This window comes from Lonchura striata, chromosome 9 (assembly GCF_046129695.1).
Source record: "Lonchura striata isolate bLonStr1 chromosome 9, bLonStr1.mat, whole genome shotgun sequence".
NCBI lineage: Eukaryota > Metazoa > Chordata > Aves > Passeriformes > Estrildidae > Lonchura > Lonchura striata.
Window position 1 is genome coordinate 23233453 of NC_134611.1, and position 14813 is coordinate 23248265.

At 37.8% G+C, this 14813-nt stretch overlaps 1 protein-coding gene across 3 annotated transcripts in view; it reads right to left on the reverse strand.

The window, feature by feature from the left end:
- Positions 1-3077: 3077 nt before the first annotated feature.
- Positions 3078-14813, reverse strand: part of OLFM3 (olfactomedin 3) — a 49984-nt gene continuing 38248 nt past the window's right edge. For all 3 annotated transcript variants that reach the window (XM_021543292.3, XM_077785474.1, XM_021543293.3), the window contains 3 exons: positions 12232-12451; positions 5712-5818; positions 3078-4422 (listed from right to left, as the gene is read on the reverse strand). In XM_021543292.3, coding sequence (XP_021398967.1) covers positions 3745-4422; positions 5712-5818; positions 12232-12451 — 1005 coding nt within the window. In that variant the 3' untranslated portion in view covers positions 3078-3744. The remainder of the gene's footprint in view (positions 4423-5711; positions 5819-12231; positions 12452-14813) is intronic.

A 14813-nucleotide genomic window follows, 5' to 3' on the forward strand; every position in this document is an offset into this window, starting at 1 on the left:
GAAGTGAGTTTCAGGATTTGGCTTTTTATGATCTGTGGGAGGTAGTTTGCATGCTTGAGTCCATTTGAGTGTGAGCTTCTGGAGGGGGGTGCAGTTGTGACACTGTTGTTGGTGCAGGAGTTGCTCTCCTGGGAATCAGTGGTGTGGGGAGCTTGTCAGCACAGCAGCCTGTGATGCAGCTCTGCCCCAAAGATCTGCAGCCCTCATTTGCCTTTTGAGGAAAAGATACCCAAATGCCTAGCATTGCCTTCTTCCTGTCAAGGATACAAGATTCACAGCAGGGAATGTTAAGGTGATTTACAGGAAGAGGTGCTTATTCAAATGATTTCCAAAAATTGTTTTCACTGGCACAAACATCAGTATGTATCAAGATTGCTCCCTGGCAATTCTTGAACTGGAACAGGATACAATTTACTGGATGAGTAATTTGCTGTGAATGGTCTGTTCATCTCTACTCCAGCATTTTCTAAGCAATTAATTATGACAAATTACCAGGTAACAGGTTTGTTTAGGCTGTGCTTTGAAACAAACAGCCTTTGCTGTGGATCCAGCCTGCTGGGCTGAGTGACAGCTAGTGTCCCTGGGCTTGTCTGAAAAAGAGGGTTCTTAGATATAAGCAATCTGTGATTAAAGCCTTGTATCAATCCACCTTACTCAGCTATTTTCTTTTAATTTTTTGAATTGCATCCCATCTTTTGTTAGCAGTGATTACAGTGCTGGGGATGTTCCACATCACCCTTCCAGGGGTCTGCTGGGCACACTGTGACAACCAGGGCAGGCTGCACAGCCTTTGTAGCAGGTGGCTTGGTAGCTACTCGCTGGCACAAATGGCCAGAAGGGACTATAGAAGATCATTACTGTGCAGGAAGCTTTCTCTGGGAAGGTTTGTTCTGCCCATTTTGTCCTGGGGAGTAGTTAGTCCATTCCAGGGAGTGCTGTGGGCTTTGTGGTGTGCATTGTTCACCTTCCTTAGGCTCCCTCAGGCCAGGATGCCTGGAGGATTGGCAATTTGTATTCCTGGAGTAGATTAGGGGTTGTCTGTATCCCTCTCTGCTGCTAGTACAGCTTGGTGAAATTTAGGAATCCTGTTCTGTGTTACTTGATAATGCCTTCCCATGTTTTGCATTGATTGTATGGAAGCTGTTATTTCTTGTTTAAATATTGGAATCCAATATTTACCTTGTTACTAATTTAGAAGGGCAGGATTTATCTTGGTTCAACAAACCACCTTACAAAGGTGATTTTCCTACCCCTCTTTTCCATCCATCTCTAGATGCTGTAGTAGTGTTTCTTTCTTTCCTTTGACTGTTGGGAGTGTGTTACCCTGTAAATGGTATTGAAATCAGGTGAGAGTAATCTTACTGTAAGAACTGTTATCAACCTGTACTACTGTATGTATGCTAATAACACAGTATGAAATTCTTATAAGTAACCATGGTAGTAATCATTGTTTTCAGATAAAGTGATCGTGACTATTCTTCGAGTTTATGATGATACAGAAGAAAAAAGTTTAGTCATTAGATTGAGAAATTAATGTTTTTAAAAATGCTATACTAGTTGAAAAAACTATCTTGTTGAAGTTACTCTGTACAGGGGAAAGGTTGAGGTTTGTTTTAGGGGTTTTGATAAAAATCTGAACATACTCCATTTTCATAAAACATCCCTGTATGACATAAAATACCTTTTTAATGAGTAGTTATATACATTTTCACATGTCACAGAGGAGGTTTCATTGTCAATACAGGAAAGTCAGTTACAGGAGGGAAGTGATTTAATTTGGCTATTTAGCTGAACGAGTCTGTCTAAATTCTGTGTAACTGATTGTATGGGATAACAGCTACCATTTCATCTAGACAGGAGAGCAGGAGTGGGGAGCAAGAAAGTAACTTTTCTCTGGTCATGTTGTTATGTAATTTGTTGTTTGTTTTTGGTTTATTGCCTCCTTTGTCAATTTTTAAAAACTTATTAGCATTTTTTTGTTTTGAAACTGGTATGAAAAATAAGGCAATTTGTTGCGCTTCACATGGGCTTGTATTATAAAGCATACTTGTAAACATATATAGACGCATATCTTTATAATAACGAAAACATTAATGAGACTTTTAGGTGGTCTCAGCTGGTACATTAGAAGAACCAGCAAAAAAAGTATCTGGCTTTTCAATTTCAATGGATATAAAAATAGAAGCTCATATAGTGTGAGGAACACAGCTTTCATAGAATTTTTCAGATACCTGTCTTTTACCATTATATTAGAGCCCAGCTATTAGAAAAGTCTGATTACTAGTGCTTAATGTTACTTTCTTTCTATTTTTGCCAAAAGAGACACATGGCACCTCATTCAATTTTTCTCAATTATGCACACCTCTCCCTGCCCCCCAGTTTCTAATGAGACAGTACAGCAACCCACACAGCTTTCAGAAATATTGGTTTCTCGAAGGCATCAATTTGTGTGTAGCAATTCTACTGCCAGCAAGCCCCAAACCTCTTTGCAAGAGCTTGGCCTTGATGTTGTTCCCTAACAAGAATTATGGTGAATAGCAGGGGCCACACTGATCATCTGGGCTTTGCAGCTTCCCTGGTGTATTTCTGTGATTATTGTTATCCCAGAGAAGAGTTTTGTCAACAGATCAATGTTCTCCTATAATGAATAAGAAGATGGGCAGATGGAGAGCAGCTTGGCTTTTACCACTGCTCTGCAGTGCCCCAGAGCAGCACAAGCACGGGATGCACTCCCACTCTCAGCTGGTGGGCACCAGCCCCTTCCAGCTTCTGGCTTGTAAAATTCACAGCAGGGATAAGCATAAACAAGGGCAGTCAAATGGTGGAAGGGAAGAAAGTAGGAGAAAAAGACAGAGAGAAGCCAGCAGCAGGAGATAAAAACCGGGCAGAGCAAACAATTGTAAAGCTGGTATGAAGCTTCAAAGTTGCAAATGTGCTAGTAAGCAGTGCTGTTGAAGAGGGGATCTAGGAAGCAAAGCTGAGAATAGAAATCATGCATCTGAGAAGCTACTGGTCTTTCTCAGAAATAACAACCTTTTATCAGATTTTTACCACTTTCAATTGACTCATAGCCAGAATTGCAATTAAGCTTCAATATATTTTATAAAAAATAGTACTTAGTTTACTTTCACATAAGTGAAGAGATACAATTGCACAATGGTGGTTACAATGGTAGAAATACATACTGTTGATAAAATGTTTGCAAGAGATTTAAAAACATACTGTACAGCACCACATCTGAAATTGGATGATGGCAAAATGAATCATACGCCTTGTCTAAGAAAATTAAATTCCTACTAAATCTTTATTTTGGAATAAATAAAAAAATACAATGTGCGATATGTGTCTGACACTACTGAAATGTTTCCTGAAGTTAAGCAATATATTAAAACAAAAAAATGAGGTAAAAAAAGACATTCATGCATTTAAGCCACCATTAGTCTCTGACTCTAAAATAAGGCAGATCATAATCTTTTAAAAACTGTCTTTAGCCATTTAAATACTCCTTAGTGCTTTTCAAGACAAGGTCTTGACAGACCTTGCAGAATCATGAGTTAAGATGCTTTTTATTTCTGACAGGTCATTTTTGACAGGTTCAGCCATATTTGAGATGCATTACATAGTAGAAAATGTTGCTTTTGTTTAATGAAGAAAGAAATGTAAATTAAAAGGAACTGAGAGAGATGGATGCTTTAAGAGTTAATCACAAATGAGACTGCTTTGAGGGAGGTAAGGGAAATAAAATTATGTGTCATCCTCAGTTTTAATGATGTGGAAAAGGGTGACATTAAACAGGACTTGATGTCCATTATTCCAGGCATAGAGAGCTCTATCTCTCGCATTGTAGTCAAGCATGGATATATGAAAATACTGATTATGGAAAGGAATGTCTGTGTACTCATAAGTGGAGGTTTTTGTGGAGTAGGAATAGTAGACCTTGGCTCCTGTTAAGTGCGAGTTAGTGACATACAAGGTGCCACAGATCATGAAGGATTCTCCAGCACTTCTCTTTGGGTAGCCCGTGCTCCAGCTCTTCAGCACCTCCAGCGTATCCTGGTTCAGCTGGCTGATGACAATGTTGCCTGCATTCTGGTTGGTGGCATACACAGCCCACAGCCCGATTTCATCTGCCATCAGGTCGATATCGGAGAAGCCACCCCAGGTGTAAGGGTAGACATTGTGGAAGCCGGCGTACTCCAGGCTACGCTGCGCCAGCACCCGCCCCGTGTCGAAGCTGTACTTGATGATGATGTTGCTCTGGTACTTGTTGAAATAGAGGGAGCCATTGTAGACAACGTGGTTGGTTCCTGCCCATTTGAATGGAAGGTTGTATGTCCTTGATTCGGCCCCACTGACGAAGTCTGCGATTGATTTGTACTCACGAACGATTTTATTGTTAGTGTAACTATCCATGTACCAGACCTGGAAAGGAAACAAAGATTGGGAGTGACCATCTTGAACACAGCGTATGCTACGTGACCATGATATAGGGCATGAGGGAGTGTCATGGTTTGGTGTCAGTGTTTTTTTCCTCTTGTGGAGAAGTCTCCATAACATTCTCTCCATCAGTGAACTGAAGAAAGACTATTTTAGAGGAGGTAAATTGATTGGAAATTTTAGGTTTTATTTCTTTACCTTGTCAGTGGGAAAGAAAAGGTTGTGGGGTGAGGAGAAGTGTTCTGAAGGGTTTGGTTTGATTCCTACTACTTTTTTTTCCTTTTAGTTACTGTTAATAAAATCTTTATACGCTTTTAAAGTTTTGAGCCTGCTTTGCATTTCTCCTAATTCTATCTCACAGCAGGAAGTGAGTGTATTGGTGCTTGGCCAGCACTGAAACCTGCCACACTCTTTGGTGCGTTGGCTGGGAAATCTTAAAACTGGAGAAATCTTAAATTGGCCAACCAAAACCACTACACGAACACCTTGCAGAAAATGAAAAACAAGTTTTAGCTGTGCAGTAGGCTATCAAAGTGCAAAATTCCCCACATTCCTGTTACAAAAGCAGGAGGAATTCTTGAATTTCTGAATCCAACTTACTTGTACAGGTGAACTCTCAATGGAACTGTTACTAGCTACAGTTAATAGTCATTCAGTGCTTGGACCTCTGCTATATTGTGCTTGCTTAAAGGAATTTCTAGAGACAAATAATTGATGTTGTGGGTTTCATACAAATGAAACCTAGTGTTTTGACTTCCAGAGCTCTTTGATGGAGAGAGCATGCTCTCAAAACTGTAGCCAAATTGAGATCCTATTGGAGATTCAAATAACAAAACAATAACATAACTTGGATATGATAGAGCAAATGATCTGACTAGAGCCTATATGGGGCCCTAATCCTGCCAATTCTGTGCTGCATTATGGGTCCTGTTCTTGGGTAAAAAGGTTGATGTTTTAGATTACTCTGGTTCTTAAAGCACAATTAAACATATTAGGAAATAAATAAAAAAAAAAAATTGGGTTGTTAGTTCTGGTAGATATTTGTCAACCCTGAAAAAGTTGAAATAAATGTCACAAAAAGTGCTTAGATAACTTTTGTTTTTGGATATTTTTCCAAAACTACTGTTGCTTTTTCTCTGGAGATGTTTGAGTGTGAAAATGACTGAAGTAGAAAAACATGCTCAGGAATGTAACTTCCTAGAGGAAACTATATTTTAAAAGATTAAAATAAAGCAAGTAAGACTCCAGGACACAAAGATAGTGCCTTAACATACTCGGTTATTTTTCTCTGATGCCAATGGATCCGTCATCCAGGCTCCAAATCGGGTTCCAGATATCTTCACTGTAATGGGGCCTGTAATTTTCATCAATTTGCCACATGCTGAAATAAAGAAAAAAAAAACCAAAACCCAAATGAATTAATGCATAGCTCTCCTTGATGTCAGTTAGAGCACAAGACCAAATGCTCCAAATTACATAGTGGCTCCAGGGGATTCAGGCTTATGTTGAAGATTGATTGTCACCTTCACAGGAAGAACTTGTCCATATTGTAGAGTAATATAAATATGCAAAAATATACATGTGAAATTTTATTGGTGTATATTTTTTTAATTTGCATATTTTGAAGCAGTTATAGTCTTTGGGCATAAGCTAAAATACAACTGGTAAAATGTCTTCTGAGCTGGAGTGGAGAACATTTAATAATAATTGAAATGAAGACATAATTCCTCAACTCTGCCTCTTTTGCCATCAGAAAGTTCAGCACAAAGCTGGGATTGATGGATGTTTCAATTTTCCATTGGCCAGGGTAACAAGGTGGTGAAGGGCAGACACACAAATGAGCTTGGACATACAACATTGCTGTACTGTAAGCTTGTGCCCAGCTGCCCCTGGCACACACATGGCTCTTTCTGTACTGGAGGCTGCCTGAAGAAATGAGTATGAGAATTATTTAGTAGGCTTGGCTGTATTGGTTGGCTTCTAATCTATTTGGCTGCCTGGGAGGAAATAATGAAAGTCGATACCATCTCAGATGCTGACCTTCCTAACTACTCAAAAATCTATATTTTAGGGGACATTAATAAGATATCTATTAGCATCAACCACCTGGTGGAATTCATGTGTTTACCAAGATTTAATATCACACAGTGGTGTGCACGGAATTAGGTTGAATAGCATGTTTTTAAGGAAAAGAATGTAAAAAGAAGTGAAACAATTTTTTAAATTTAAAAGTATGTGCTTCTCTGTGCTACATGGTTGTGCTATACTGAGAAGTAGAAAACAAACAGTATCTCGTGTTGAGATTGAATTTATTCAGCTCAAAATAGAGAGGCACATCAAGTCTGAATTTTATACTCTGTAACTGGAATGTATCATGCCAGCCTATTTGGGTCACTTAGAATGGAGTTAATGCTGTGGTGAAAACTCAGAAGCTGCTTGGGTAGTTGCTGTTCACAGCCAGGGGAATCGGATGTATCGGAAATGAAAATAACTGAATGCATGCTGTGACCTCAATGAGCAGGGTAGGCTGTCTATTTTCTGGAACAATTAAGAGACATTATTAAGAGACATATCTCAATCCATTTAGGCTGCAGTGTTTTGAAGATATTTTTGGAATTTCCCATTTTAAAGAATCTTATAGGTTTTTTAATACTTGTTTATGATAGGACACAATTTTTTATTCTGGTTTTTTTTTTTTTTTATGTAGGCTGCTAGCATTGTGTAGTGAGTGCTCTTTTTCTACAGCATGAACTGCTATTAGCTTGAAAGATAGAGGACTACAACCTATCAAGGTGAACGCTTTTATTTTTAGGTGGTCTGTTAGTAAATAGTTTCAGAAATGGGCATGAGATAACCCTTCTGAAGATTTGAATTTTAATTTGGAATACTTGATTTGGAATGAGTTATCAGAAAACTAATAAGCAGAAAGGAATCAGAATAACAATTACTCCTGAACTTTTAGTTTCTAGGATAATTAAAACACAGTGAATGCATGAGTTATAAGGTATGCTACTACTAACTGGTACCTTTACAACACGGTATTGCAATTAGTGGGGAAGCATAAAAAGAATTTGGAATCTGAAGCACTGTTTCTTCTATGAAAAAAAGAAATCCAAAAGTTAAAAGTGGACTCATAATGAATTGTGAAATTTTGTTTCTGAATGAGCAAAACCTATGGAAGAGCCCCTGGCAGAGATGTGAGGGCTCCCTGAGGCAGGGCAGGTGCATGAACACTCCAGCTACGCTGGGCAGTGCCAGGGCATGGTGGCAGCAGCATGGGCACACAGCAGCTCCAGGGCCCAGAGCTGCAGTGGGACAGGGGAAAAGCAGGCAGTGTCTGAGTCCCTGTGGGCTGTGCACACAGCTCTGGGGCTGTTGGGGTGCTGCTCTGTGTGTGAGGAGCTTTTGGAGGTTAGAGAGCAATTCAGAGATTTGTATGCTGAAGTCTCAGTACTGTGGTTTCTCTGTTGTATTGTATTTATCCTGAATGTATAGCTTGCTGATTAATAGTTACACATTGCTAATAATTAATGAACCTCTTCAGCATTCATTTAATTTAAACTATGTGAAAGAGCTGTGTATCCCTGTCACAGGAGTTAGATGCTTTTAGAGAATAATCTCAAAATGTATTGAGATGCTGTTTAATGTGAAAAGAGATGATGTATGTCAGCCACTAAATGATCAGGAGTTTGAATCAGGGTGTGTTTCTGATCAAATTTTTATTCCTAGACAGCATGCAGTGATCAAGAATGGAAGATTCCTAGGAGAGCTGCTGTATAGCTGGGGGGCTGACTCAAAAAGTGACAAAGCTTCCCTTTTTGGCATAACAGAACAGAGCACTTCGGAAGAAGCATGAGGACTTTTTGTCCCTCCTGCCCTCATTAAACAGAAACCCATAGATCTGCTTGCTTTTTTCCTTTTTATTTTTTTTTTTTCCTGGCAGAAGAGAACATATTAAAAGTTTTGGTTTATAGCAGTTTGATTCCCTGATAGAAGGACCAGATGCTAGTAAAAAGTTAGGTCAAATATATCTCTATACTAGCACCTGTGAAGAAGTTCAGTTGCTCTAAGAAAATGTGATACTTTAGGCTTTTTTTTTTTCCTTCCCTAAGAGGTTCAGATGGGGTTACACAGAAAAGCAGTGGGATTTTTAGAAGCTCTCAGTCTCTTTTCCTTGTATTTGGAAGAAGCAGCTGCTCTACATTAGCAAGTCCTAGCCATAACTGATTGTAGTAGCTGGAAAATCCCAATCATAGAGTCTTTAGATCCTAAACTGCCCTGTACAAGAAACATCACATGTCGAATCAAGATATTTCTGGCTTGATTCCTCTCCTGTAACAATTCTGTGCAGTGGACTCTTCCAAGTCTGTTCATGATTTCCAGTATTTATATTAAGGAAGAAGTTGAGCATGAAGTGACCATTAGAAGAGAAAATAGATGTACTTCTGTACAGCCTGTGGGATATGAAAGTATGAGGCAAAATGTGTCTGGAAAGCTCCAAAGTGAGCAAGTACCAGGAGAAGGCTGTGATAGTGCAGCTGGAGAGGAGCTCTTTTGGAAAAGCTAGAAATGGGGAGAAAGTCCCATTCTCTATGATGTGACTGAATATTGGTGGCTGCCATACAGAGCAACTGAGTGTATCATTTGTAGAAGGACTGGCAAGGGAAATAAAACCACAACATTCTCTTGATGTGCTCGTAAGCATCATTATTATGGCTTTTCTTTTTTGGTAGGTAGTAAATAAGGGAAAATGAAGTGAGGTTTTTTTGGCACTTGCACAAATGCATTCCAAGTGGTTTACTGCTTGCACTTTTCTGCTTACGGTAAAATTTGTCACAATGGACTAAAATGAGTGAATGAAGAGTTAGTTCTTAATGAATGTATGTCTAATTCCCTGCAAAATATGAAATCCAGGATGCACTATAATATAGTTATTAGGGTTTGCTGAGAGGAAGTCCCTGGATTTTTCTGCATAAGTGCCATGACTTGCCATGTAATATTTAGAAAATTCATTTATACTTTTGGGCTCCTTGTTCCTTCATCTATAAAATAGGGATAAGAATCTATATTTCTATTGCCCAGTTTTATACTAAATGATATTTGTAAAGTTCTTCAAATCCCAAAGGGAAGGATGCTTTGGAAGTAGAAGTACCACTGCAATCAGTAGTCTCATGCCTGCACTAATAGCTCCTCTGCCACCGATGTAACAGAACTTCTTTGGATACATAGAATATTCTACATTTGAATTTTTAACAAAAAATGTTACTGTAAAATATTGTTCAGAGTCTACATTATAATCAGATGCAGGTAAACCTTAATCCGATATATATCTAATTATATGTCAGAGTATTCTATGAATGCTACCCATGTAAGTTTTAACCCAACTTCATAAACATGCCATGACAAGAATAGGAGGGTTCCAAGCAGTACTTTGCAACCTGCATTCTCTTGTAAATACCCATGACTTACAGGACTATCAGCAAAGGACCCACACATGCCTAGTTCCATGTGAATTTGGGGTCTGTGTAATCAAATGCACTCTATTCCTATGTGTTTAACTGCATGCACCCTTTAAAAGTTTTGTCATCTAATTTCCCAGCAGCTTCATCTTGAATTTTCTCTTATTCCAAAGAGAAGGAGCAAAATTCAGTCATCACAACTGTTGTGGTAATTATTAAACCTCAGTGAGAGTAAGATAATGCTTAGTGTACTGTAATGAGCGTTGAAAGTGTTGCCTGTGCAGATGGAAGAACCCTTTTAAGTGGCCAGGACAATATAAATAATGCATTATACTGCTGAAAAACACCTGCTAGGGAGAAGAATAGAGTGTAGTTATTCCATACACTGATTACAAAATTTTATTGTGAAGTGCAACAAAATCTGTGAAGATTTAAGCCAGATCCTGTGGCACACTGGGGCCATTGGCTTCTGTTTATCAGGCTGGCATGGACAGGCAGAGCTGGGTCATCTCCAGCGTGGCCAATGTGGCCACAAAGAGGTGCTGGCAGGAAAGCTGCTTTCCCCTTGTGCTCTCTGATCTGAGCATGCAGCCCCAGCTCTCAGCAGTTACAGGAAGCCAAACAGAGGCTGTTTGTACTTCAAAAGGTACATAGAGATAGGCCAGAAAAACAGCCAGTCCATTAGTAGGGGGCCATAAAAATAATTTAAGCATCTAAGACCAGGGAATAATGCCAATAAGGATGAATGAATCTGTGTTACATCTTGACAAGGTCCACTCCCTTTTGTTAATGGGTATGCTTAATAATTTATTTTATACAAAAACTTTCTCTCTACTGATAATGTATATAATTTTAATAGTTTTTTTTTTTTTCATTAGGTACATCAAGAGATTAGAATGTGTTGCAGGAATTCAGGGTAGATAGGATGTCAATGCATCTAGTAATTCTGTTGTACAAAATATATCTCGCACTCATTGCTTCACTAACTCTTGTTACAAGATGCTGTAAAAGCAAAGAAAAACAAGATACTTGTTAACCTGATGATTTTTTATATATAATAACTTACTGGAACACTCACTATCAGAAAATACTGTTTATTCACAGGAATTTTCTTGTTTGCTGCAGTATTGCAACACAGCTGTTTTCTCCTGACTGCCTTCTGTCAATGCAGTAATGTGCTATTTTGTGTGTGTACTGAGGGGAAAATAGGATCATAAGGAATTTCTGTTTGAAGAAGTCTTTCATGTATTTTAGCACATCACCACTGTGCTATTTCCAGAATAAAATAAAGAAATAAATTATTTAAGAGGCTAACTTAACCTAGATTTTTTTTCATTCTGCTGCATCACAAAAATAAGGAGGCTCTGCTTATCCAGTTAAGAAGATATTTAATATCCTGGGTAGTTTAGTTCTCATGACTAAATCTTGGAATTTCAAGTTTATTCATGTTTATTTTTCATGAAGGGGCTGGATTGTTTCCTGTAGTTATCCAGTTGCAATAGTGATCCATTCAGAAATCTCCAAATGCATGGATAGACTGGGAAGAGAGAGGACTGCATTGTGTTTGTAAAGCAGGTTGCCTATCCCTGATGGAAGTTGAGGCTGACACTTGATATTGATCCTTCAGGCCCTTAGTTTTAGTAGCTGATACTGAGCTAATACTGATTTTCAAAAATGCTCAACGTTTGACTTCTAAAGGCAGCATGGGAGCAGCTGAGGTGGAGGTGGCCTGACCTGGTGCAGCAGTAGCAATGGATTGCTGCTGTGCATCCTGCAGAAATTATGCTTTGGTCTTTTTCAGTTAGATATGGAGTTTGGTTAGATTGCAATGCTAATTGGAGAATGGGAGATCTCCTTAGCACTAATATTACAGGCTAAAGACATTACAGTCAGAGTGGCCTCTCAGGTGATACAGCAAGATGCCAGGGTTATGATGTGGACATCTCAAAACTGATTCCTACTTTTCAGTACTTTTCTTTTTTCACATTGACAGCCCAAAGATGACTCTAGTAGCAGTGTCTGTCTGAGCTTTTTTGAAAGAATATTTGTAACTCTCCAAGTGATTTAAACTGCAGATTTTGAATTTGCTGTTATAATTTTTAATCAAATTCCTTCTGTATACAGTAAGGCATTACATTATGTCATGTACTTAGAATGATATAACTGACCTTAGGTTGAGTTACTCTTGTCTTTTATTAGGGTAGCACAGATGTGAATATAATGCAGTCTTTCATCAAAGAAACCAACAAGTACCCCCTCCCCCCAAACCTTAATCTTTCTAAAGAGAGACAACTAAAAATGCACAACCAAGGGACCAAACTTCCTGTTAACTTACTGAGCTTCTTCATGCAGTCACGAAGCCTGGTTTCTAAATTGATTACACGCTGGTGTAGTTCCTCATAGTCATAAGCACCAATTTCTTCCTGAATCCCAGTGAGCACAGTAGACAGATTCCTAATTTCCTCCTTGAACTGTGTGATCAACTTGGCATCAGTTTTGTATTGCTCCAGAACTGGGATCAGTGGCAGAAGCTCATCCATCTTTTCTTTCAACTCCTGTTAAACACAATCATATGTACATTAGAGATGTTTAAAGGAGTTCAATCCCCTAATTTCCTTTAATGCAATATTGATGCCTGATCATTAAAACAGTTTGAAAATTATTATTTTAGTTACAGATCTAGTATTAGTCTACTGTGAAAGTCTCAGACACCTCAGACTTAATAGTAGTAAGCAGTAGATGAAATGCAAGAGACAACAGTCTTTCTATTGAAAATAAAGAGCTATCTTCAAATGATCTGAACCAAACCCACTGACTTTCCATCCAGGGGATATAAACCACCCCAAGTGTGTCTTTAATAAGAAGATGAACATTTTGCCATGTGCAGTTGTTGTTGCATTGCCAATCCTATTCTTAAACATTGACTGAAGAAAGTAAGGCTCCATCTTGAAATCTCAAACTGCTCTTTTCTCAGATTTTTTTTGAGACTCATACTTTGAAAATTTGTATTAATCTGTAATATTGGTTATATTATATTGGTTTCCCATCTTTCATTTCTTAATTATTCTTTCAAAAGCACTAATAATAGGGGCTTTACTAAATTTAATTTAAACCAATTGTATGAAGTTGTCTTTTGTTATTATTCTGTAAAAAACCTCAAAGAATCCTTGTAGTGAAAAGATTTTGCTTTACTGAAATGTAGCAGATATGTCATTATATATAGATTTCATAGTATTTTGATGATTCTGTTCTCAAGGTGTCTTCCAATTACATTATGGCAGCAGTTACCAAAATGGGCAGAAAGAAATGAAGTCCTTTTGTTTACAATTAATCTATTTTTATTTACTGTTTTTAATAAAATCTTTAATAAAATAACCTAAACCTACTTTATGCCTGTTAAAATGAATAGTAATTTTTTTCCTTGATGACAAGGGAAGTAGGCTTTGTGACAGAGAAAGCATAGCTCCAGAAACCATAGTTTTTCTTACTTCATTTTGAAATTATGAACTTAGGCTTCTGTTCTGTGAGACAGTGAATGGCCAACTCAGGAAGATAAAATCTGTTTGAATTAGTGAAAGTAATATATTCCTGGTTGGATTTATACCAGATGTTGTATCATATTTGAGCAAACGTGCTGTAACTTTTTGTGGCAATCAGGTACCTCCTGCCTGGCATAAAGTGAAGTATAGACTAGTATATGCTCATGTGTGATCTGGACCAAACTTGTACTCCTTGGTTCTGGTCAGCATGAAAACACAGATTTAGAACATCTCACTTTAGTATATCATATAAAGTTGATTCTAGTGTTTTCATGATAAAAAAACCAATTGACTTCTGCTGACGCTCCAGAGCTTGTGGCTGCAATGGGTGGTACAAGAGCTAATTCCTGTTGCTACACAGATAGTTGGTAGATGTGTTCTGGCACTTTGTGGCAGTTGATATGAAGGGTTATATTATATCCAACATGATTTGTTGTCTCAGAAAAGATAAAGCAGTGGAATTTGAGTAGCCTAAATTTCAGAGCAGCATATTGCATTATTTTGACCTTTTAAATTATTTTGTAACTGAATGGGCTGGAACTCTGTTTTTATACTCCTGGCAAACTGTCAAACTGAAGGTAAATGACTGGCCAATAGAAATATTGGATATTTAAAAGGTTAGAGCACTGGAGTATTCCTCTGGTACTCCAGGTGTACTGGAGTACACCTCTGATATTGTGTATCAGACATTCAAATTTTGGTATTTTATTCCCAAGGAAAACTAAAATAAGAATAAAGGATATACAATGGAATTATGCAAATGCGTGTTATTGTAGCAATAAGGGATAAAAGGGAAAAAAAAAATTATGATAGATATTTTCTATTAACTAAAAACCTCACAGAATGTGCTCAAACAGCTCTAAACTAAGAACAATGATATAATTTATAAAGCTTGGTAGTCCGATCATCAGGGTACTTAATTCCTGATGTTATTAAGACCCACTTGATATTCAGTAGCTCTGAAAAAAACCCTAGACCTCTTGACTATGTAATTACTTAGGTCTTTAGTACCAATTGGAAAATTAGATTTATTTTATGTGAACTTTCAGAAACACTTCAAAAATACATATTTGTTTAACATAATGTAATCCTTGGAATGTATTTTCTAGCACCTATTTTGTGGTCTCACAGTCTTGAAAGATCAGTTTATCAGACTATATTTAAAGAATTTAAATATGCTCTTGAAATATTTTTCTCCTGAAGAGTACATCAGGTAGCATTTTCAGAATATACAATGTTACTTGTAAATATCTGCAACCCTTCTTCCTCACAAAAGGATTGGCTTGTGGTTTTTGTTGCCATTAAAATTCAGTGCAAGTCTTTTTTTTAATCAGACAAATGTGACTGGGAATGATTGCTCTCCTCCCCATCCCAAATT